The following is a 24,685-nucleotide window of genomic DNA, read 5'->3' as shown; positions in this document are numbered from 1 at the left end:
CTAATCTGCAGCTGCTCATTTGTAATTAGTGAAGAGGGCCAAGCCTTAGATGGGGGGCAGAGCAGGGGATGCAAAGGGTTACAATTGTATTGTTATGCTGTTGGCTCTGCCCTCCCCAGCCTGCCAGGGGAATTTGGCACAGAGTCCCTGTGTCCTGAGGTTCCCAAGTCACTGGTTGCCTGGCATCGTGTTAACCCAGCGTCTACCACGAAAAATGAGCTGAGATTTGATTCAGGAGCAATAATTTCTCTACAACCAAGTGATTCTTGAGCAAGCTGAGGAATAGCACAGAACTGTGAGTAGTTCAGCCAAGGTGCTGTTCCTGAATGCAGCAGAGATCTGGACCCTCATGTCCAGAAAGGAGGTCACTTCTAGCTCTTACCTGACAGGTGTGGGGTCACCACAAAGGTGACAAAGGTACAGCAACAGGTTTTATTTGAAAAAAGCGTTACTGGAATAAAAGCTTGTTGAAGAGATTAACTTGGAAGTGGCAGGAAGATGATGAGAGGGGAGCGATGGTTTTGTCTCCTAATTCAAGAGTCAGGGCAAGAGCAGTCCAAGCCATTGGATTTTAGGTTGTTAAAAAGAAACAAGAAGAGCCTGTGAAGAAAAGGGACTTTAAAAAGTACTTAGCTTAAAGCCTGGAATCCATGACCATGGGATGTTGTTGAGGCTAAAGGATTTAGGGCTGGGCAGGATCACCAAGGGACATCCCCACACCCCGTGTGGGTGTTTTAGGGGCTCCTTATTTCCCTCTATTGGCAGGACTTTTTCCCCTCAGCCTTGCTTTTGGAGAGATTTTCTCATTGAAATAGATGTTTGAACTTGTAACTTCAGCATTGAATACCAATTCCTTTTCTGTCTCTGCCTTTCATCACAGTATTTTTAAAGATTTTTCCTGCATATTAATTTGCTATGATAGGCTTTAAAAAGCGGGGGAAAAACCACCTTGAATTTCACACGCAGACAGGACACAGAGGGCATTTCACTGATACTCAGGAATGGTCCAAAGACAGGCTGTTATTTTTATTTTCCATAGAGCCAGTGGTCCCTTCTGGTGCTTTCCTCTGCAGCTGGAGTGTGCAGGTCCCCACTGAGGCCCAGTCAGTGCAGGCACTGTGTGAGCTCTTCCAGCACTGGTGACTCCAGGCTGCTGGGGATGCCCACGTTCACCTGGTGAGGAGGGAAGTGCTCTTCCCTTGAGTCACTGGCTTGCCTTTAATGACAATTCTGTTGCTGTATGGGAACTGAAGTCCCCCATACACAGATACAAACCCAGCTTTCTTTTCATTGCAGTGAATGATGGGCTCATTATGTGAGCACATCTATAGGGATTTACTGTTCAGGAGTAGCTGGAAATTACTCCTTTGAAAGAGCAGTTGTAATTAAGTGATTCTGAGATAAATGCAGTGTCGTTTGCTTTTCCTTCATTTTCTCCTCTGAAAATTTTGCTTCCTGCCTTGCCTCCCTGCATTTATGCTGATATCAGCCATGTCTTTTCAGTAAAATAAACTTTCCTTGGGCTTCAGCAATGCTTAGGGAATATTGCAGTGTTAGATGGAATGGAATTAATAGTATGGTAAATGAGGAGGGGTCTGGTCTTAAAAAAAAGTTGTTTCTTGGTGCATCTAGATGAGTATCTGAAGAAATTCTGGGCTGAAGAGAGGTGTTGGTTGGCAGAGCTGGCAGATCTGGGGGGTTGGCTTCTCTTTGGGATGTCCCACTGGGGGATTCCGCCTAGCAAAGTGCACTTCCTCGTGTTCCTGACAGGGCTGACGGAACGTTGCACGTCTCAGGACGGCCTGGAACAACACTAAGGCCTCTTCCCTGTTTTGTCCCCTGCCAGAACCAAGACTGCCAACGGGGATTACCGGAAGGAGCACCGGGAGCGGAGCCGCAGCCCCATCGAGCGGGCGGCTGCCCCCACCATGAGCCTCCATGCCAACCACATGTACGCCTCCATCCCGAGCCTGAGCATGGAGCAGCCCCTAGCACTGACCAAAAACAGCATGGATGCAGCCAGGACAGTCGGCATCTCCCCCAGCCTGAGCAGCGTGGAGCGGCAGCAGGTACGGCATTGTCCCGGCTGGGGCACGGGGAGGGCTCCCAGCTGCAACCACAGCCTGGGAGGAGAAGCTGCTCCTCAGGCAGGATGTGGTTTAAAAATGCACACTGAGTGTCACAGCTCGTTGTGACATTCATTGTGACATTCCCGAGCCTGGGAATGCCTGGTTTTATTTGGGAGTACATGTGTTTGAACTGGGAATTCAGAGTGTGGTTCAGGGACGCCCCAGCACCTGCCAGGCAATGCCTGGGGGCATCACCTGTGCCTCTCCTGGTGATCCCTGTGTGTCCCCTCCCCTCTGTCCCAGTTCTCTCCACCCTGAAGAAGGGGTACAACACATAAGGGAATATTTGACACTGAATGATCTTAGTTTTAGCCAGCCAAAAGCATTTGCTGCGTTGTTCAGAGTAATGTTGCATCACTAATTCACTTTTCCTAAAGCCAAGTCATTATTTTTGATTAATTTATGCCTTATTTCCATATGCCGGAGTGGTTGTTAAGGTTTTTGTGTTGGTTGGTTGTTCTTTGCCATCTTGCACATGGTGTTTGTTTTGCTGCAGAAGTGCTGAAGCTGAGCCATCTCTGTGCAGGTTAGGCAAGAACAGTTTTCTTATGTGTCAGCCTCACTTTTATCCCTCTTACAAGTGGAGAGACAAAGCAAGAGAGTTGAGCTGTGATGAGCTGCAGCTGAGAAATTAAACTGGCCCATGTACCCAAGCTCTTCCTTCCCTGGACCCCTCTCTTTGACATTTTGAACTAGATTACAATCATTTTTCCTGGGAAAATAGGATGCTGAGGCAAGGCCTTGCTAAGAGCACAGAGTAGGAATCATACGTAACAAAAAGTGTACTGAAAAAAAGAAATCCTAGTTTGATGATTCCTTGTTTTGGGGTTGTTTTTCTTTAACCTTAACAGGTTGAATGAGATTTCATCTTACTCTGTTTCTAATGAACAGGTGGGAGAAAAATGCTTTATTTGCAGCAGGACAGGGGTATTCAGCTGCTGTAGTTAGTGATTGTTACTAAATTCTCAGTTTATCTCAACATTTTTGTGTAAGCTTCTGTATTCTGTACACACACAACCATAGCAGAGGATTCTGCACAGTGCCTTATCCTGTCCCTTGGGTCTTTGAGGTGTTGGCACGTGCATTTCTGAGACATTATTACCTGTCTTGCTCTACTTCCCTCCTCTTGCATGTCCAAAATACTCTTCTGACGAGATTAAAATATAAAATACACCACTTCAGAGAGGCACAAAATCCTGGCCCCTATAGAAAATAAATACTCCCACACGTGAACTGCTTACAGAAAAATTAAATCATTATTTTTTCTTTATTTACTGGTTTTTTACTTTGCTGCCAGTGCAGTAAGATGTAAATAACCTCATTGCTGTTTTGTCCTGGCAAAAATAGTGTTCAACCTCCCTGGAAAGCTCAGCTCTTACTTTACTGGTCTTGCTCTTACTCTGCCTAAAGTACCACCAAAGAAGGAAAATTCCCTCCTTCCTCACTGACCTTGTATGGGGGTAGGTGATTTTTTTGTGGGTAAAATTGTGTAAAATGGCCAAGAAATTAAATTACATCGTGTTAATCTTTTGAACACTACTAATTAATTTGCATTGAGTATAATAGACTCTGCATGATCAAATATATGAAATTTATTCCAATACCTGTGTTATTTCCCTTCAGCCACCTGGAGAAACTGGGGCGTTTCTTTACCCAAGGCTTTGTTTCAGTGTAACATTTCCACAGTAAACAACTATGAAAAGAGCATTTTATGTTTACACTTTGTAGGAAGTATAGATGGTGCAGTTCTGATGCTGTAATGTAGCTGTGAATAGACATTTTGGGGAATTTGCATGTGCTGAGAATGACAGTGATGCTAATTAAGTAGTGCTGGAAAGGCAGGTGAATTACAACAGGAAAGGACTTGTGGTCGAGGCTGGCTCAGAGTTCTTCATATTGTACATCCTATGGGATTAGGATGCACTGTGGAATACAGAGGTAGGGCTAGGATAACTCAACTTCTGATTAAAATTATAACACCAAGACAACAAATACCTGTAAAATGTGCAAAACCCTTCTGAGTCCTGACAAAGATGCATGGCCATAGAATGAAACAAACATTTAATGTGTTGGCATTTAGTGCTGCATATGGAACTCTGTGAAGTTGACACAATCCCTGTAAAACCACTTTTAAGATTTGCTTTCACACTGCCCTTTTTCTGTTCACTGAAATAGCAAGAACTGCCATGGAAATGCAATGTGGATTTTTATTTTGATAAAAGAATATTGGATATTTGGGAGGTTAATATGAATTGAGTAGTTTATGGGTTTAATTGTTGGGGCTGTGAAGTGGCAACAATCACTGTAAAATCACTTTTAAGATTTGCTTGCACGCTGCCCTTTTTCGGTTCGCTTAAGTAACAAGAACCTTTGTGGAAATGCAATGTGGATTTTTATTTTTAACCAAAGAAACAGCTGAATATTTGGGGGGTTAATACAAAGTGGGTTTAATTGCTGCTGCTGCTGGCCTGAGTGTGACACTTGTGTCCCCTCCAGAACCGTCCCTCTGTTATCACCTGTGCTTCTGCCAACAACCGGAACTGCAACCTGTCCCACTGCCCCATCGCCCACAGCGCCTGCTCCGGGGCTGCCTACAGGAGACCCTCCAGCTGTAAGTGCCACACTCCAAACCGGCCCCACTGGGATTCCAGGACAGCAGAATGGGCTCCACTGTGCCCATATTACCAGGGAGAAAAGGAGGTGAAACAATGCACACCCCTTTGCGTCCCCCAGCAGAAAGTACCAATGCAGAATTAGGGGGAGAGGGGTGTTCTTTCTTCTTGTTTTAAAAAGCTTCTTTTTAAAAAAAAAAAAAACCTCGAGCACCCCACACAGACAAATAAGTCATTATGTTTATTTTAGCCCAGCTGACAAACAGCAGCCAGGGCCAGCAGATCCCCCCACGCTCTTATTTTAGGAGCTGTAGTTTCCGTGCTCTCTCAATGGCCAGGAGACTCTTGTGATTCAGCTGCAGTCGCAGAAATCTTTCCTGCAGCCACAAATACCCTTCCAAAGCCTGTACCCTCCGCCCTGCTCTGCACGGAGAACACAAAAAGCTTTGGAGGGCAGTTGCTACAGCAACCCAAGCAGGGAGCTTTAGCTTTCTGCCTTCTGTGCAATTAGTACTGTTCATGAAATCTGGTCAGGCAGTACTTGCTGGGAACCCTGGGCTGTTTCTGTTCACTCTCCCTGCACAGAAAGCACAGGGGAAGCTCAGCCCTTCCCTTACAAGTCCTTTACCTGCTGAGGCAGAGCTTTAACTTGCAGCATTGCCAAAAGCCCAGGGCAGTGTGGCTCCAGCAGCTAGGATGTGTCCATGGAACAATACCAGGATGATGCAGGCAGCAACCTAAAGTCCATAGTAGGGTAATTGTAAGTATTTTTATTAGGAGTAGTATTTTTTTTATTTTTATGAAGATCAGTGTGCTGTTGATAACTCGGACTGGGAGCTGAAGGAGACCCTTAGACTCTTGGAGAAATCAATCATTGGGGATCTCAGATGTTACAAGTTTTCTCACAAACTGGTGCTACTGGTCCCAGGGGAGCTGCTCCAGTGGGCATGGGAACAGGGGGTAGATGTTTCCAAAAAAGATTTGTCTCCTGGCAGGTGAAGAGGTATCTGTGCATGACACTCATGTTTATTTTAGGATCAATCAAGCCTTGCTGGAGCACAGGGGCAGTGCCATGGATCCCAACAGTTCCAAGGATTTTTGGAAAGATAATTCTCATTGAGATATACAAATACTGGTTCTAAATTGTAAAACTGCAGTGCTCTTATGTTCAGTCTGAGGAATTACTGCAGTTCCTGTTCAAAACCTGTCTTTTAAGGCTCTTGTAATAGTCTTACAGCACTTACTGCAGTGGCCATGATTCATTTAGTTCTGACTGCTCCCAGCACAAGTGTGTGGAGTAAGATGAAACCCTGAGCTCAGCTTTTGGCATGCTGCAATTTAGGATGAGGTCTCCTCACACCTGACTGCTATCAGCAGGCTTGGGAGCCGATTTTAAACAACTGTTTACATCATTAATTCCATTTAAGCCTAAATACAGGTTCTATGTGATTGTTTTGGGAGAAGGTTTCCATAGAATTAGAGCTGGAGATGTTGGTTGCCTAAGGGAGAAATACAATTATATATAAATGCTCACCTGTTGCAGGTCACAGAAAAGCAAAAATACTTAACTCCAGTTTTTTTCTTTCATTTTAACTCCTTCCTCCCCACCTTGTTCCCCGCTGCTTTCACTCCCAGGTCTGTAAGGGTGTAAGGAAGGCCATCTTCGTGACTGGGACTTGTAGTGACAGGGCATTATACTACAGGGGGAGATGCTTTGAGGGTTGGAGCCCTTCTGCTCTGGTGACAGGCTAGGAGAGAGGGGGTGGTGTTCAGCCTGGAGAGGAGAAGGCCCTTCCAGTTCCTAAAGGGGCTCCAGGAGAGCTGGAGAGGGACTTTGGACAAGGGCCTGAGGTGATGGGACAAGGGGAATGGCTTCCCACTGTCAGAAGGCAGGGTTAGATGGGATATTGGGAAGAAATCCCTCCCTGTGAGGGTGTGGGGAGGCCCTGGCACAGGGTGCCCAGAGCAGCTGTGGCTGCCCCTGGATCCCTGGCAGTGCCCAAGGCCAGGCTGGACATTGGGGCTTGGAGCAGCCTGGGACAGTGGGAGGGGGTTGGAATGAATGGGATGAGCTTTAAGGTCCTTCCAACCCAAGCTATTCCCAGAGTCTGTGACAGAGAACAGGATAAAGTGCAGGTTGTGAGTGCAGCACTCAGTGCCAGGCTTTTAACTCCCCCTCTGCCTCCTGTCCCCACAGCCACCACTGCCTGTGACCCGGTGGTGGAGGAGCACTTCCGCAGGAGCCTCGGCAAGAACTACAAGGAGCCTGAGCCGGTGGCAAACTCGGTGTCCATCACAGGGTCAGTGGATGACCACTTTGCCAAAGCACTGGGGGACACATGGCTGCAGATCAAGGCTGCCAAGGACGGGGTGTCGGGCAGCCCTGAGTCGGCGTCGCGGCGGGGCCAGGCGTCCCCTTCCTCCCACATGGTCAATCACAATCACTCGCCCTCCGTGGTCTCCTGAGGACAGGACCCTTCCCGTGGTGAATTTGCATGGTTTGACTGAGCTTGGAACAGTGCTTAAATAGTGGTGGGGGAGGGGAGGTTAGTTTTCGACACATGTTTTTGTGTACTCACTTTCTTGTTTTTTTTGTAAAAGGGTGCCCTTAAAGACGATAGCAGGAACTATTTCATAAAGATTCATACGATGTAGCATCCTTTTTTTCCTGCCTCAATTACCAAAGAAACCTCTGATGCAAATCTGCTGCCCCTTAAAAAGATAATGCACGCTAATCCACAAAAGCCATTACACTTAGTTGGTTGACCCAAGTGCTTTTTTTGCTTTTCTTAGCTTCTCAAGACTAGAATTTGTCTGGTTTGCTTACATTGCCTTTTTTTTTCCCTCTGTGAAGTAATTTTGTATGTATATACTTGAAAAGAACTGTCATGTATGATTTGCACTATTGGAGGAGGACTGAAGTTGCACAGCAACTTTCTGGAAGAGGCTAATATTTTGAGGGCAAACTGCTGAAAAAAGGGTTTAAGGATGACATTTCTATCAGTTTGATTTTTCTTAGAGCAAAACAGCTTTGGAAGGGGAAGTCTCATACAGGTTATAGGTCTTTCTCTCTTTAGATTTCAGGTGCTTAGTGCTTGCAACTGGACTGCATAATTTACAGAACACGGGCATTTTTTCCTAAACACTGCAGTTTGTTAGACTAGAGCTGAGGTTGGAGGGTTCCATAGTGCTTAACGATGCATGTTTTATGAAAAATAGCTGGTATCTATTAATGTATAGACAGTAAGAATCATAATACTTATTAGCTTCTCTTCAGAATTAGTTTATTTTTGTCAGTAACAACCCTAGATATACTTACTGCTGGTACAGTTGTACTCTATGATATTTGTATTTGCTATTCACTTTAGTGGCAGCAGCACCGAGGGCAGCTCAGGACAGGCCTCGTGCAGCACTGCTGCTTCACAGGGATCTGCTTCCCAAACCCCAGTCTGTGTAATCCACCCTGAACTAGCTGCAGGAACTGCTACCCTTACGGATCTTGGCTGGACAACAGATTGTTACAGTTTGTGAAAGATGATCTTTCAGTTTGTTTATTTTTTGGTTTCTTTTTTTAAGCCTATCCATCAGCCTATGCCAAGTCGCAGCATACATTCCTCCAGTAGGGACTTTATACAGGTATTACTGCATTTATTATCATTTGCTATATTAATAGCTACTAACTAGAAATTAGGCAGTAGAGGCAGGCATAAAACCACAGCTGTGCTAGTGCTAAGAGCTTCTCTTCTCCTTGTTAAGTGTAACTACTCTCCCCCGTACATTCCATCTTCCCAGGACAGTTGCAGCTAGGGCTTGGTTTTTATACTGGGTCCCCTGAAAGGATGGGCTCAGTGTAGGAAGTGAGAACTGGTTGGAAGATGAACTCCACGTGATGTATTATGGACTACGTTACAGTATTGGGTCCATTGTGGCTTTTATTTTATGCTTTTTGTTGTTTTGTTTTTTTTTTTTTAAAGTTAAGCTATTTAATTTGGAAAAGGTGCAGGGTAGAAAGAGATCGGGAGATTGGCTCTTACTCTTGGTGAGAAGGTGGCTGCTCAGTTTTCTTTAAAAAAATGAAAAAAAACCCACAAAAAAAACCAACCCAACACCTAAGCCCCCCAGTTTTACACATTTCACTACCATCTTACTGGGTAGTCAACGCTTCCTTGCTTTGGCATTCAGTACCCTACTCTCTGTAGGAAGATTGTTAAAAGAACACTTTTTTATATAGGTAACTTTAAGACCATCGTTACGCTGTGCGTAAAGAATGTACAGAGAAATTTGTAGGTATTTTTTGAGGAACAATTAATTTGTTAATGATATGTAGCTATTTAATTTTTCCCTTTCCTTTATTGTAATCATTCTTTTTTTTTTTTTTTTTTTTTTTTTGGAGAAAAAAGTTGATCTTTTTTTTTTTTGTTGTTGTAGATTTGTCTGTAATACAGTAAAAGTGCAGGAACACAGTTATTCTATGAGGACACTGCATTAGCATTAATAGCCACTTGTTTGTTATTGCTACAGGCTACTGAGCAGTATAACAGTCAATACTAATACTGTAGCTGGACTCTGTGGAAAATGTGACTCCTCTATTTCTTTGTAAACACAAATAAGATAATGTTTTTAAAGCTAATATTTTCAATAATAGCTGTTTTACAAGGTTACATTTACTTATCTGAGATAGGTAAATGGATTTGAGGGCAATAAAGATTTAATGTGCTATGTCCAGTAAAACAGATATTGGACACAACAATGTCACGAAAGCCAAAGGGTTGGGGGGAGGTGGAAGGACACTTAACTGAACTCACCATCACGAGACGTGGTGAAGTTTCTTCACAGAGCCAGGTTATCTACAGTTCAGTTTGAAAGATTCTCTCTGTGTTTGTAAATCTGTAATATACCATTCTTTTGTGGCCTTGTTTCACCTGGAAAAAAAAAAAAAAAAAAAAAAGGTTTGGCAGGCCATCTTTTTTTTTTGTACTTAAAAGTAGCCTTAAAGAACAATAAAGTGCTCTTAAATCACAGGTGTGTTCCTAAGCCTCTGTATGGCCTGGTGGGAGAGGAATTGGTGTCTGTGCTTCGTGAGCTGGAGGCAGGAACAAACTTCTGGCCCCATCCTGCTTTCCTTCCTTTTTTAGGACCATAACCCCACTGATGGGGCTGCCACAGCCTCAGCCTGGGGTTCAGGGGGGGTTTCCCTACAAGAGTTTGTCAACAAACCCTTTACAGGAATAGAAAATGCTGTGGCTGCCCCAGCAGCTGTGCTGGGCCTTGAGGAGCTCACCTGGACAGGGACTGGCATGGAAAACACCAGCTGCTTCTGCATTTCTGGTCATGAAAAGACCAGTTTTCTGGCATTTTGTTTGTCCCCCAGCTTCTTCAAGTGTCACCTAGAGAACGGGAATCCCTGCCTGGAGAACACAGCTGTATTTTGTCCTCTGTTCCGGGTGAGCAGCATTCCAATGGCACTGGAGATGGTTAATCCTTAAAAAAGTAGTTGTAATTACCTGAGTTTGAGAAAGCCCAGTGAACCAGGCAAGAACCTGCAGAGAACTTTCAACACTCAGTGCATTAGAAGGGGCTCCAAAGTGCAAAAAAAGGAGCCTCTAAAAGGAAGGAGACACGAAGTTGCTGCTGGCTCAGCAGGGCATGAAGGGTTTGAAAACACGGCAGGCCTGGCATGGCTGGGCTCGGCATGAGGGAGATTCCATGAGAACACTTCCAGGAGGATTGGTTTAACACATCTGAAACACATCCCTCTCCAAAACCCATGGAAAGAGGCCCAAATCCATGTTGTGAGGGTGTGCGGGAGGGAGGCCAAGGACAACACACCCCACAGGCCTCACAGGCTGCGCTCTGAGGGGAGCTGCTTTCCCTTCAGGAAAAAGGGAAAACATCCCTTCACCACCGTTTTGGGGGCTCCACAGCACAGGCCAGGAACATCGCTGTCTTCCAGGCCAGTAACTTACAGCAAACTCCATTTTCTGCATGGTAAAAGGGTTTTTCTAACTGGCACAAGCAGTAATCCTGCACAGGGGGGTGGCACCGTGGCCTGGAGAAACCAGCCCAGACACACATTTCATTAAGCCCTCCAGTATTTGTAATGGCATCTTTTTCTGAGACCTAAATTAGAGGCAAACCCAGCTGTGCATTTGTAATCTCATCCCTAGGCACGACCATTAGTTTTAATAATTTCAATCCAACCATTGTTTCAGTTTCAGAAAGCAGACCTGACATCATCAGCACTGAGCTGGGCTCTGGGCAGAGGTCAGGAGTGCCCTCTCCAGAATGCAGTTCTGATCCACTTCAGGCTGGATTGGTTGTGAAAATTACCTTTGCAGACAAATCTATCCAGAGGCCAGAGAGAGCTGGGCCGTGCTGGTGTGACCTAGAGTGGTACAACAGGTCACAGCTGTGTGTGGGCACCTGGGCACGATGGCTGTGTCCTCACGGAGTGCTGGCACTGGACAGTGACCACTGACCTGCCCAGCTGGGCTAAAGGAACCTCAGCAGCCTGGGAGTGGCACCGCTCAGGCTCGGGATGATCCCTGTGAATGGAGACTTCTCCAGTATCCAAACACTGCCACCAGCTCACGTTCTTAACGTGACACCCGGGCAAGACCCATCCAGGAGCATTTCCAGTGTTATTTGTGCACTCCCGAGAGCTGGCACACTTAGGCTTGGCCCAGGGGAATGTTCACACTATCTTTAGATCCTTCTTGAAATTTAAACCCCTCTGCATCCTCCTGATCCGTGTCCTCTGGCATGGACACAGCCCCAGGTATGTTCCCAGGTCTCCAGCTCTCTTCCCTTAGCAGACTGATTCCACAGCTGGATTACAAGGTATGATAAAGCACATTCTATCCCTGAAGGGCCCTTGCTAAAAACTATATCAATTTAATAATTTTTTACCCTCTCTTTAAATGGGAACATTCTGCCCCTCTCTGAACAGCTACCTCAAGAGCTTTCTTGGGTGTAAGACAGCCAAAATAATTTAATTGCTTCTTTTTAAGCTGCAGTTACTCACAGTGGGAGCAGTGCCAAACACCAGAGCATTCCCAGTACAGGCTCCTCCTTGAGCTGCCCCTTCCTTGTGGACAGTGTCCTGCTGAAGGCTCCATCCCCATCCAACAGCAGCACCCATCCCTGAGGAACACGAAATAGGAAATTCTCCTATTTTCCTTTGTGAAGCTCAGGAGCCCAGTTCAGCAGACGACAATGGGCAGGCTCAGGGGTTTAGAGCTGCTAATTGCTGTGTCACTTGGGCAGCAATAGCCAGGGACATTCCTCTCTGCTGGGAATGGTTGGCATGGGATTAGTTATACATGGATATTCACACTGGCATGCATTTATATTGTGGCAGAGCTGGAAAAAACAGAATTGCTTTTTCCACAGGCTAATTTCACATAATGACAAAGCAGTTACTGACTTCCACAAGAGCACATTTCACTGCAGTCACATGAGACCCTTTCAATCTCCTCTTGCTTGCAGCCCAGCCAGTTTCACTGCTCACTGCTGCACTGTTCAGTCTAATTTTACATTTTGCTAAGCAGCAGCTTTCTTAAATGCCAGGGAGAACATCTGTCTTCTCTCCATCACAAAGAGACACAAAGGCATCTGTCAACACGAAGCTGTGTCAGCCAAATGCCTGCTACATTTAATAGTCAAAAAGCTGCTTATCTTAAAACTGTTTACTCAGTTTGGGGAAATACTCTGCACACAGAGCCCTTCTGAGAGCCTCTGCTATCGTGGGGAATCAAGGATACCTTTTCTAATCCAGGAAAACTCAAAGCTCTCATCTCCTGCTTCCTGAAATAGTAAAATACTGTGGGTTGAGCTGTGTTAATGACATCTGGCTTGTGTGTTAAAACATACACAAGATACCACTGAGGTTATAGTAGTTCTGGGTAGTTAAAAGGAAGTATAAAAAATACAGGGTTTTTTTATTTTGCTTTCAGAGGAAAAAACTGATTCAACTAGTTTTAAAAAGAGATTTCTCAGCCTAAGCCTAAACCTTTGCTCTCACTGCCATGTTCCAATATTCACTTACCTTTTTTTTGAGGGGGGAAGCAGAGATGAAAATAGTGGAAAGAACTAACAATACTTACAGATCAAAGCAAGGGCTTTTCCTTTTCCTTTTTTCTTCCAAGGGATGAATTCCTGGGCTCCTGCTAAGGCTACAGAAAATGTCAGCTTATCAACTTCCCCAGAAGAAAGTGTGTGTGTGTTCAAGCAGCACCACAAAGGCTTTTCCCTTGCTTTCCCTGACATACCTGGAGTGAAGTTGATGTAATTTTTCTTCATCACAGGCTGTGAGGAGTTACTGGCACTGTCCTGGCTGCTCCAGCGTGTCCTGTTCCATATCCTGACACAAGCACAAGCACCTGCTCAGGAAACACACCCAAGATCAGAGCTGTTAAAAATAAAGTCACCCTCTGCTGTGAAGGTTTTTACTTCTAACCTTTTGTGACTCGTAAATCTCGTCTTCCCAGTGGCTCTCATACTTCCCTCAGGAATTGGAAAATCATGATTAAAAGAAGTCCTTTATTAACCTGCAGTCCAATTACTAAAGTAACAGCAGAGACCAGCAGACATAGTTCTTAAAAAGTAAGCACTATTCTCATTTTTCCCCTAAAACACAGTCACACACAGGTACGTAATTCTACTTTTGCTGTGAGAAAGCCCCAAGGATACATCAGGAAAGTGTCCAGAGGAAAATAACATCTAAAAACACTCAAGACATTTTCTATGTTGTAATAAAGATGTGACTGGCTGAATACAGGCTCAGAATCATCAACCATATAAAGGTAAAATGCACTTCAGCTTTTAAAGATGTTGCCTAAATTGTCCTATTTCAGAGCTCTCTGTTTTGCTCCCCTCCTCTGACAGCTAATTCAGCCTCCAGCTCCCTGGTCTGGGCGATGTAATTAATGTCATTAACTCAAACAGGGAGTTTTCAGGTGGGGAAATGAAGAAAAAACCAAGAATTGCAAAGCCACCACCCACAGAGTGTGGTGGGATCCCAGGGCTTGTTTTAAGGATTTTCAACAGATTTCCTCACAACAGAAAATAATGCTTTGGTTGCTGCCAGGCTTACAAATGCAGCCTGTGAGTCAAGCTCTGACCTTTCAGATGCAAAATCAGCAGCAGTAAATCAAATCATGACTTTGCTGACATGCCTGTAACTTTGAGTGATTAATCCAACAAATAAACCATTTCTGCCTAGAAATGCAGCAAAGAGGAGTGTGGGACTCTCCTGCTCTGCCCTGTTGCAGCTGAACTCGATGCAGTTTTGCTCCTACCAATTCTCACAGGAAATGTGAAAAATGCCTGGGTGAAGGCTGAGGATTAAAGTCAATACAGATCCACTCATTAGAGATCATTAAAGAGAAACCAGTGAAGGCAGGAAATATTCTCTATTTAGATGAAAAGTTTGTTCCTTTTAACATTGCCCCATTGCAGATCCCATCTTCTCTCCATTCTGTCCTTCTGGGACACATCCCCAAAGCAAATTACATGGATTTTCCCCTCAGAGAAATGTCCATTTTACCAGCACAGCTAAATTAGCTCACACATCACTCTGGACTTTGAGACTTCTTTACACAACTCCCCAGCCATTCAAAAATTGGTTTTCTGCCTTTCTAATGCTAAAGAACAGATACAGACCATTGCTTTTCTATTGCTTGCACAAATCTCCACTGCTGTGTGGCTGTTTGCCCTGCACAGACACCCAGGGACAACAAACAGAACAACATCAAAGTGCTGCAGTGCCTGGAAAGCTTTCTTGCCATCAGTTATTTTGGTTATAACTCACGTGATCAATTGTAACACTGATATCTCACAACTGTGTTATGCAGTCCCAAAACTCAGAAAATATTCCACCCAAATTTTGCAGGAGAAAAATTAAAATCAGGTTATTCTAAATAACAACATTTGGAATTCATTCTGTTCTTGAGCCATTTAGCTTCACATTTTCAAGGCTTTTTTACACAGCCACAAAACAGATGGGTTCGGTTTTAAATTAAAGAAAAAAGGGAACAGATCCTTGGGAATTGGAGGAACAACAAAACAACAAAACCCCGGTGCTAGGAGAGCAGCAACATTTTGAGAGTTGAGAAAGCTGCAATTTACCCAGAGAGGCAGACTGGGGAAAAGCAAAGATTCTCCCCTCAGGAAACCTCCACTGCTTAGCTCTGCATCCCCAAAGTGGGAATCAGCTCCACTACGACCTCAAACCCAAACACTGCAGAACTCCCACACAGGATGGTGTTCAGGGAGCACAGGGATTGTTCACTGAGGTACAAGATCACACAGTGACACTTCCAGATCTGTATTTATTTATTTAGCCTGTGGGTGAGGAGTCTGCTTAAGCAAATCTATTGCTTTCATTGCTCTGGAGGTACAAATTCAGAACAGTGTTCCTGCCCTTGCTGAGAGCACCAGAGCAGCTGGGTGACAAGAGAGAAATAGCACTTAATTTCTGCCAAAGAGAAGGTGAAAGCTGGCTGGGTGACCTGTACTGCCTGTGACCCTTTGAGGCCTTACAGCCACAGTTACCTGTAGTTCCACAAAAGTGTGGAAACCCCACAATAGTGTGGGAGCTCCCCAAAGGAAAAAAACTGGTGCTGAGCTGCAGGAGAACTCCTCAGAGACAAACCCTGGCCAGAAAAAGAGATGTGCCAAGGCCTGTCAGCAGCCAGGGAGATGAACTGGAGCTCTGAGGAGTGGCAGCTCCTCAAACCAGTGACGGTACCTCTGCTGGGAAAGCTCCCGAACTGGGGCAGCTCTGGTCCAGCCAGGCTCCATCCAGCTGTTTTTCCTGGCTCTCCTCCAGGTTCCTCTTCTTCTGCCCCTTCATATCTCCCATCTAGAACAAGAGAGGGAAGGAAAACATTAACATGGTACGACAAAAGAAATGCTGGAGCTTCACTACAACAGAGATTTGGGGCAGTGGGCAAGGCTTTCAAAGGTTTTTTCAGTTCATGTGCTCTTGTCTCATAATGGAAGTTTTGTACTTTTTTTTTTAGTGAAAAGTTTAACTGGGGAAAAGAGCCAATGACAACACTGGGAAAGGTTTGTAAAACACAAAAATATCACTAACACCACTGGATAGCCCAACAAATTACAGGTCATGGCAACTTATTTACACTTTGTACTTAGTTCGTGAACACTGCTCTGTAGTTCACTCAGGAAGTGGACAAAACCCCCTTTTTTTTTCCTCTTCTGGAGTATATTTGTGATTCAAATTGATCAAGAAATGCTTGTTAATTAAGAACATTTTAAAAACCCCCAGCCCAATTCTTACTTGCTTCTTAATTCTGTTCCATTACCAAAGTCAAGGCACACCAAATGAACGCAAAGCTTCAGTTCCTGGGGACAGGAACTGTGTCAGTGCAGGCCTGGGAGGACACAGCCAACATTTCCTGCCACTCTCAGCCTGGGCTGCTGAGCTCTATTAGCCCCAGTTCCAGCTGTGCTGACCCAGGCTGAGCATGGATCTGAACCCCTTTGGGATCACTTACTGTGAGACAAAGTCAAGCTTCTGGCACTCAGATGGGTAACAAACAGCACAAGCCTCAAAACCAGAAACTCCTTTTAAAGGGAGCATTCAAATAACATTTCCTTTTCTGTTGTTTCTTTTCCATCAGAATAACAAAGCTCTTTGGTGATTCCTCTCTATTTCAGCTGATTTGTTACACAAAGCCCAGAACATACCTGCAAGAAAGAGCCAAACTGGAACAGAGAGCAGTTAAAAGTGAAGAACAGATTTATTTAATCCTCTTTTACACAGGTAAGTTTTAAAAATACATGCTTAATGTACGATTGTCTTTACATTTGATATCAGCCTTCTCTCAGAACTTTGAAACCCACTTTAAGATACCATCAAATCCTGGCTCAAGCATCCCAAGACGGGCATCCAAAAATTGAGGCAAATGAATTCCAGTAACCACTCCTGGACAAGTTGTCCAAATTCAGCTACAAGGCATTAGCAGTGCTAGAGGAGAGGCAGATCTGCATCACCTCCAGAGTCTGCACTGTTTATTCTCTTGCCCAGCTGGCTCCACTGAGACTGGTCTTGCTCTACCAAGCCCTCACTCTGCCAGAATCTCCTCTGAACTAACTCAGACTCTCAGGGACTTTCCTCAGCCTCACACAGCCCAGGGAATTCTGCCTCGATTCACCTTCCCATGGCTGTGACAGTTACAGAGAGGACAGAGGTGCTTCAAACAAGCAGCGTTTTTAGAAAGCCCAGTAAATTAATGACATCAAACTCCAAACTGTGAAAGCTGGAATGGAAGACCTTGGCTTAGAAAATTTCTGAAGACACAATCACCTACAGCTATAGCAACAGAATAATTTTAAAGCAGTGCTTTGGTCATATTCTGAAACATGTTGTGCTGCACGTCCCCATGTCCTGAGTGTCAGCCCCTCCTGACACCCTGGTGACATTTGAGTCCCATTCTTTTCCAGTATCTCACATCAAGAGGTATTTTGTTAATCTCTGCTCCCAGAGGACTTTTAAGAATTGCTATCTTGAAGTTATCTCTCTGAATCTCTTAATGACATTTCCAAATACTACCCACAGGAAAAAAAACTTAACAGATACCATCGTGGTTGGGAATGAATCTGTCCAGCCACAGGGCAAGGCTGGCCATGCACCAGTGACCTGTTCCATCCCTCCCTTGCAAATCCAGGCTCAAAGAAGCCTGGCTTAAGTTTGTAGCGTTGCTAAACTCAACTGAGTCCACAGGGCAGAAGTTACAGCTCACTCATCCCAACTACTGCCCAAGGAAAAATCACAAATAGTGGCTAAATGCATGCAAGAAACATGCAACAGCAAATGTTTTAATTAGGGGGAAATTGTCTTTGTGTAACCAAATAATTGTGGTGTTATCACATTCACACCACCTACTGCTCAGTGTCCCCAACTTGGTGCCAATAATGATGAATTACTGGGATGTATCAATAGGATATATCCAATAGCCACTGGGTGGGACCTGAGTGAGAGCTTTTCATTAAAAGCCATTTAAAATGTAATTTAGAAAATAAAGGACCCAAGGGAAACTCAGCAGCAACTTTAGGAAGATAAGATGGATTTAAAAAAAATTATCAGAAAAAGTAGAAAGAGATACAGAAACTTTTTTTAGAACCTTGGTCTAACGTGTCATCTGAAAGGTAACTAAGTTGTAATAGTGCCAGATTTTGACATCACTGGAAGAAAGCCCATTACCTAGAGCAGCCACTGACCCCACTTCCCTCGGAGTTTTCCTTTAAATGCCACCACAGAGGCTCTGCCTGCTCAGTGAGAACCCAGCACAGGCAGAGCCACCCCGAAAGGCTCCGCTGCACGAGTTCCTGCAGAGCTCCAAACCTGCCACTACCAAATAAAAGGCCAAACAAAGGCATCCTTTGCTCTGCCCAGCAACAAACAACCCAACACACCGAGAGCCTGCCCAGGAACACCCTGAGCCCATGACCTAGACAGACACGCAGCTCCTCGCATTCCTCCGATGGCCAGAATTCCTGCCGTGACTCCTCGCTGCATTCCCCAGCCAGCTCCTGCCTGCAGTGACGTGGCCAAGGGCTGCTGGCCAGGCAGGAAACAGCTGCAGCAGCTGCTCGTCCCCCAGGCCTTGCTGCTGCCACCGCTGCCTTGGGGACACCCTGCACAGCCCCAGAGCTGCTCCAGCTCCCCCTGAGCCAGCGAGCGCTGTCCCTGCCAAGGCAGCTCTGCAATGTGCCCTGCGTCTGCTGTGCTGCAGGTACACGCTGCTGGCAGAGCCACTGCACTGCCCACCAGCGCGCAAAGACACCTTTTGTTTGCGCTGCTTCCCAAGTAATAATGGAAAACGATGCTCAAGACCTTCTCCTCCCCTCAGCTGCTGCCCTCTCCACACCAGGAGTGAATTAAGCCTGATTTACAACAGCAGAACTTCTACAAAGGCCTAATTACCATGATTTCATTCATAAAGAGCTATATAAATATGGCTCTCCCATTTTAAGTAACATTGGCATTTTCAGCAATTCAAAAGGTTAAACCCTGGATCCTCTGAATGGCAGGGCTGCCTTAAGTAATTAAACCCCCTCATCCCTCCCCCCTCACACACAAAAAACCTCAAAGCGAAGCCAAGAGCCCTATTTAGGAAAGCAGCAATTCCAGGAGGAGCTGCCGGTGATGTCATGGCATTTAAACGTCGCCTGAGTCACAGGTTCCTGAGGAAGTGGCAACACCTACGGAATTACTGGATAAAAGTCAGCCTTGGAAGCACGAAATGAAAATAAAGACGCTCACAGACAAAGCAAAAACCTCAAGGAAAATCCTGCCTGCTTTATAGAGTTCCTCCCCGGTAATTTGTGGGAAGTCTGTCACTGGAAATGAACGTGCGTGTCACTGAGAGCCCTCCCTCGGGGAGGCTGCGGCACTGGGGATGTGGGGAGAAAAGGAAAAAGAAAAAGAGGAGAGAAAGGACTCCAAAAATTGTCAAAACTCAGAGTCCAAATGCTTTCAGTGCAGCAGACATGGAAGCTTCTCTCCTTCCTTCCTTCCTTCTTGCCTGTCTTCCTTGCCACGATGAGGAAACAATTCCAGCAGCTCTGCTCCAGGCAGCTTTAGCCCACACTGGTTTGATTTGGGAAACAAAAGCATTCCAGCAATGAGACTTCACACGCCTCGAACCTTGCAGTGCAGGATGCACCAACTGCAGCTTCTGAGAGAAGAGTGGAGACCACCAGAAGACCATGAAGACCATTAGACCAAAAGAGAAATTAAGGAAAAAACTAGAGAGCTCCAGTTTAATGTCTCCCCTTTCCTACTTCTGTAGTGCAGAGTAGTATTTCACTAACAAATCAAACAATGAATCACTCTGCTGAGATCTTGCAAAAGTCAAACGTCCCAGTGCCAAAGACTGAAGTTACGCACAAGCCTGAATTTTTGCATGCTCAGACTACTGAAGCAGCAACCCACAGCCAAGGAATGTAAGAACAGAAAGTAACTGGACGGGAAAGGAGGGAAATTACAAGGAATAATTTTTGAAAAGTCGTGCTTTTGATTTGGAGCAGCACAGCACTGTACATATGCTCCTGTCCTTTCCTGTTAGCTCACTACAATATTTTGTTAAGAAGCGATTTGAACTTTTATCCCATTTAAAATGAAACGCACGTGTGCATGTGACCTTCACCGAGAGACAAAGCCCATTGTGCTTCCTATCAATGTCCTACATAAACATCCATGCAAAGAACAGGAGGAAACAGGCATTTAGAGAGCTCCAGGAGATGGAAGGAGCGTGTGCTCCCTGCCAGCCAGGAAACACAGCACAGGCTGTTTTCAGAGCTCCTGATTATGCCTTTTCTCCCTAAACCCAAGGAGCTCCAATGGCAAGGGAGCACTGGCTTGATTAAGCAGAAAGAACTTGTGCTGACAAACAACTGGTGGGTTCTGAAAATCTGTTCAGAGAATGTCCTAAATAATTCCACTGCATTTGAGAAAGTGCCATGGTGAAGTCACAACAGGCAGATAATATAATTAGCGAGGGCTGCAATTACAGCTTGAACTTATATATGGTTGGAACAGTCATCTGCATCCTCATCCTGAGGTGAGATCATCCGGACTGGGAAATTAGGCGAAAAAACTGCTGCCCAAAGACATGGAATACCTGAAGGTACTCAAAGTACATCATTGCCACTCCGGCTTAGTGCTGTTAATTCTTCTGGGAGGAGCTTCAGCCTGGTTAAAATAATCCTCAAGTGACTCATTCCAGGGACTCCTCCACAACCTGGCCTGGTGGAAGGATGAGGATTGCTGGCCTGAGGAGAGAGGTGGCTACAGATGAGCACGAGCCACAGCCTGGTTCTCAAGGCTTCAAAATGGCAACGGAACAGTTTGACCCAGGATAACTGAAAATAAAGCCCAGAGATATTGCTGATAGGTTATCAAGACAAGTAAAATGAGAGCAAAAAGGTCAATAAACTGTTAGGGGTTTTTAATTCCAAACCTGCCAACTGTTGCACAGGTAAGAAAATGAGCTTTCCAGAAATGATGAAGCTGAAGTGGGAATAGAGAGGGCAAGCCTAGATGAATTTCAAACCTAAAGCATTACCTCTGTGGTGTTTTGAAGCACTGTCAGGCTCTGGAGAAGGCCCAGGCAGCTGCAAGGAAGGAGAACTGGAAATGGCACAGGTAGGCAAGGTTTTCATAGGTTAGGAATTTACACCCTGGCACAGTCCAAAGTCTTCCTAGTGTAGTATTTCTGCCTTTAAAAACAGTTAATCCAGGTGCTCTGGAAGAGCAAAGGTGCACAACAGCCTCTGGAAGGAAAGTTTCATTCCAGCAGGATATGCACGAGCACATCAGCTGCACTGAAAATGAAATTAAAAAAAAAAGAAAAAAAGGAATTAATGAAGCCAAATGGTAACAGGCTGGAGACATCTTCCAGGCTCTGTTTCTTATGAAGTCAGCTAAATTTCCCATGTTGCAAATATTTCTTTAATGGCTCTCTTTGGAGTATAAACGCTTATTTGTTCCTAAGGAAAGCCTTGCATTCTTATTTTAAAAAGAAATAAAAAATTAAAAAAAGAAATGATTTTAAAAAGAAATTTGGCAGTAAAATCCCAGCACTGAGCTGCTCCTGCTCTCTTCTTCCTGTGTGCACTCTGAATGCAAAGTCACAGAGCAGCAATCCCTGAGCCAGGGGCACATGGAATGGCCTGGAGCACGTGGAAGGAGCAGACAGGCTGGGTATGTGCCAGCTTGAAATGTATTTACTTCTGCAAGAATGTGAGCAATCCTTCCTATTCCCGTAAGAATGGAGAGCTACGACTCTCCTGGAACTCCTAAAATTTGGTTATACTTTGAAGAGGAACTATATAAAAATATCCTCATGGATTCTGTCCCAGCTCCCAAAGATTCTGTGAGAGGCACGGTGTCCTTCATCACCATCAGCTCAGGGACCTCACCCAGCCCTGGCCTCCATGAGAATCCTGCACAGCCAAGTCTGTTCCCAGAACACATCTCAGAATCACACTGGTTTTATGGGGTGGCTTGAAAAAGGGGAAGAAACTCAACGGGAAGTTGGGAGCTGGGCGAGTTCACCATGGCCCAGCAGGCCCAGAGCAGGGTGAGGATGGAGCAGCAGTGGTGAGCTTGGAGGGGCTGGGGTTACCCTTGGACTTGATGATCTGAAGGGTCTTTTCCAACCAAATGCTTCTCAGATTCCATCAGCAATCCCAGTTATGCAAGTTAACAGATATTTAGGAACAATTTGTTCAGTAGGAGGGAAACGCATGCTGTCATTTGATTCCACAGAGCAAAGCTCAGAAATAAAACCCATTTCAGTGAGGTTTCTAAATAAGAGCACAAGTGCTTATAGATGGCAGAATCACTCCATTTTGCAAATACTTCTGTTGCATTTATTTAAGGTGGGCAGCCAAAATTTATACAAAGAAACAAGATTAGAGTCATAGAATGCTAAGGGGTTGGAAAGGACCTTTGAGATGATCTGGTGCCACCCCCTGCCATGGGCAGGGACCCACACAAAGGGCAATAAGAAGATCAAAGATGACAAAATGGGAATTTTAGTTTACCTCACTGGGCTTCTCTGAGGACACAGTACCAAAGCCATGCAGAACACAGGCAAGGGAAAGCATTTTTCCAAGCTCAAGCTCAATGATTTTAAGGCCTGGAGCAGTCACTGCAGTTTCCTTTGTTGTGCCAAAATAACTCCAGTGCTGCTGACATCTACTGAAGCAGAATCTCTTTAGTTCTTGGGAGCCATCAGCTTCCTGGGAATAGAACTCCTGTGGTTCCACCCCTGATGACCTTCTCAATCAACCTGCCTGGGCCACCATGAATCTTCCTCCATGGATCTAAGTGTGGTTTCCACGTTTGTGCCTTTCTCTCTTCCAGAGCCCAGTGCTGAAGGCTTCAGACTCAAAACACCCACTTTGGGAAGGGTTCTGGCCATGGCTGGGATGGCACCAGGACAGTTCAAGGTGTCCCTGAGGGAAATCCATTCCCCACGGACAGAGCAGGACACAGCAGCAAGGATGAGAGCAACTCAGGGCACCAAAAAAGAAAACTCTCCTACGGAATCTCAAATTCCTCACTCTGATGGATGTGTTACGTTCATGTAACAAATTCTGAACCTCAGTCAGCAGAACACACTGCAGGGGTGACACTGAAGCAAAATCCCAGCTGGTAGAAGTGTGAAATCACAACAGAAGCTGTCATCCCATGAGCTTCTTTAATGCTCAAGTACAAAAGTGGTGTCAGAGCTCTCCACTGAGATCTTCTAACAGTATTAAATATCCCCAGGTGAGGCCTGTGGGTGCCACAGCTGCAGGCTGCCATATAATGCCAGGATATTTCTATTAGATAGTTGAGGAATATGAGCAGGATCCTCTGAGATTGCTCATTCCCTCTTCCCAACAGATTTGGTTCACACCAGAAAAGCCCTGGCTGGGTTCTCCAGTGAAAGTTCAGGTTCTTCACTGGTGCCATGGGGGAAAAGCTCCTGGCAGCACAAATGACATTAAAATCCCACCTTCTCCATGAAAAAGGGAAAGTTTAGCTTGTCCTGTTAAACAGCAAACACTGGAGCTGGGGACTGTGCAGAAATCCTGCATTAAGTGCACACATGGCAGCAAATAAATGTATTTATCTGCTGTTAGTATTTGAATGTACATTCATTCATTCATGGGAATGGATTCTCGGGATTTGTCACTCAGTAAATGCCCAGAAATTGAGTCAGTGCAAAAGGAGAACAATTCTGGTCTGCAAGGAGAAAGAAAACAACGTTCTAGTGAGACAAGGGAAGTTATTCCAAGCCAGAGTGAAGTGTTTGCACATCAGGGACATCTGGGAAGCACATGGACAGGAAACAGCCCAGCCTGGGAGAGCTGGATGGCACTGGAATGAGAGGTAAGGAAACATTGCATTAACCCTGAGCTCTGGACCTTTCTGCCTCCTCTTCTGCACAGACACGTCCCAAGCAAAGCTACAAGGGAGCTTTAGCAGGCCAAGCAGAGTTTCAGGTATTTAAAACAATTATTAATGTTTACCAGGTTCAGGAAGATGTGCAGCTTTCAAGTTGCAGATAACCCCAAACTGCAGAGCCATTCACACTCCACGGTCAGCAACTCCCAAAGATAAAAAAAGCAGATTATTCCCTTTAAACTGCCCTGGCACCGACCCAAGGCTCCAGCTGGACTATGGCATGGCTACAAACATGGCTCCAAAGTCTTCATGTACTTTAAGTGCTTTAAAAATGTACATTGCAGGGTGTCAATCTCAGTGTCCAGTGCCTGGCCACCAAAAGAGGACTTGTTCTGGTTACCAGCTCTGATTTCTAAAATATATTGAGTTCATATATATTTTATATTACACTGAAGTTACCTAAGCTAGACATTCCCCTGCGTAAGAAATCACATAAATACAATGACTATGACAATAAATAAATAGAAATAATGGCTATTTTAGACAATAATGGCTATTTTAGACACTTGGTGCACACCTCAGCAGGTTTCAATAAATCTTCTTTTCTGATCAGAATATAGGAGTTGCAGATATCCTTGACCTGACTGAACTTCTTCTGAGGTGGCATAAGAGAGAAGATGGGAAATTCTCTACAAAAAAAAAAACCAAAAAACAAAACTCTGAGCTTATGTTAAGGAAGGAACTAAAATAATTGGCTTGACCAACTAATTTTCATAACATATCTGGGAAACAGAGGCTGCTTGGCAGATAAAGTGATTTGCATTTTTTTAAGTGAATTAGCTCATAAACCCCACAATATAAAGCTATGAAAGGGATTTCAAATTTCCTTCTAAAACCTATTCCAAGTTAAGACCAATAGATTCACTTTCAATACTGCTGTAATGTACTTTGATATTTTCAAGCTCCTTTTTCCTCAAGCTGTTTTTTAAACTCAAGGATTCTCAAACTCCTGTTTG

General features: G+C 44.9%; 1 protein-coding gene and 1 long non-coding RNA gene across 7 annotated transcripts in view; one reads left to right on the top strand and one right to left on the bottom strand.

Annotated features, from left to right (window-relative positions):
* Positions 1-9,762, top strand: part of VGLL4 (vestigial like family member 4) — a 73,449-nt gene extending 63,687 nt beyond the window's left edge. For 3 of the 4 annotated variants that reach the window (XM_032121155.1, XM_032121152.1, XM_032121153.1), the window contains 3 exons: positions 1,847-2,069; positions 4,626-4,740; positions 6,939-9,762. In XM_032121155.1, the coding sequence (XP_031977046.1) occupies positions 1,847-2,069; positions 4,626-4,740; positions 6,939-7,207 (607 nt within the window). In that variant the 3' untranslated portion in view covers positions 7,208-9,762. Of the gene's footprint in view, positions 1-1,846; positions 2,070-4,625; positions 4,741-5,396; positions 5,502-6,938 lie in introns of all 4 variants that reach the window. The other variant, XM_032121154.1, reaches the window with a different exon arrangement.
* LOC116449528 lies at positions 9,106-23,324 on the bottom strand. Of its 3 annotated transcripts, none has more exons than XR_004242411.1 (4): positions 16,044-23,324; positions 15,492-15,605; positions 13,012-13,122; positions 9,106-12,915 (listed from the first exon to the last, which is right to left on the bottom strand). It is a non-coding gene; the product is annotated as an uncharacterized LOC116449528 (long non-coding RNA). The 3 variants fall into 3 exon arrangements; XR_004242412.1 differs by having other exon boundaries at positions 9,106-13,122; positions 16,044-16,108; positions 16,261-23,324; XR_004242410.1 differs by having other exon boundaries at positions 9,106-13,122.
* Positions 23,325-24,685: the final 1,361 nt, after the last annotated feature.

Source organism: Corvus moneduloides, chromosome 11 (assembly GCF_009650955.1).
Source record: "Corvus moneduloides isolate bCorMon1 chromosome 11, bCorMon1.pri, whole genome shotgun sequence".
Lineage (NCBI taxonomy): Eukaryota > Metazoa > Chordata > Aves > Passeriformes > Corvidae > Corvus > Corvus moneduloides.
Note: the sequence above shows the minus strand (reverse complement) of the source record. Positions and strands in the feature narration are given on the sequence as shown.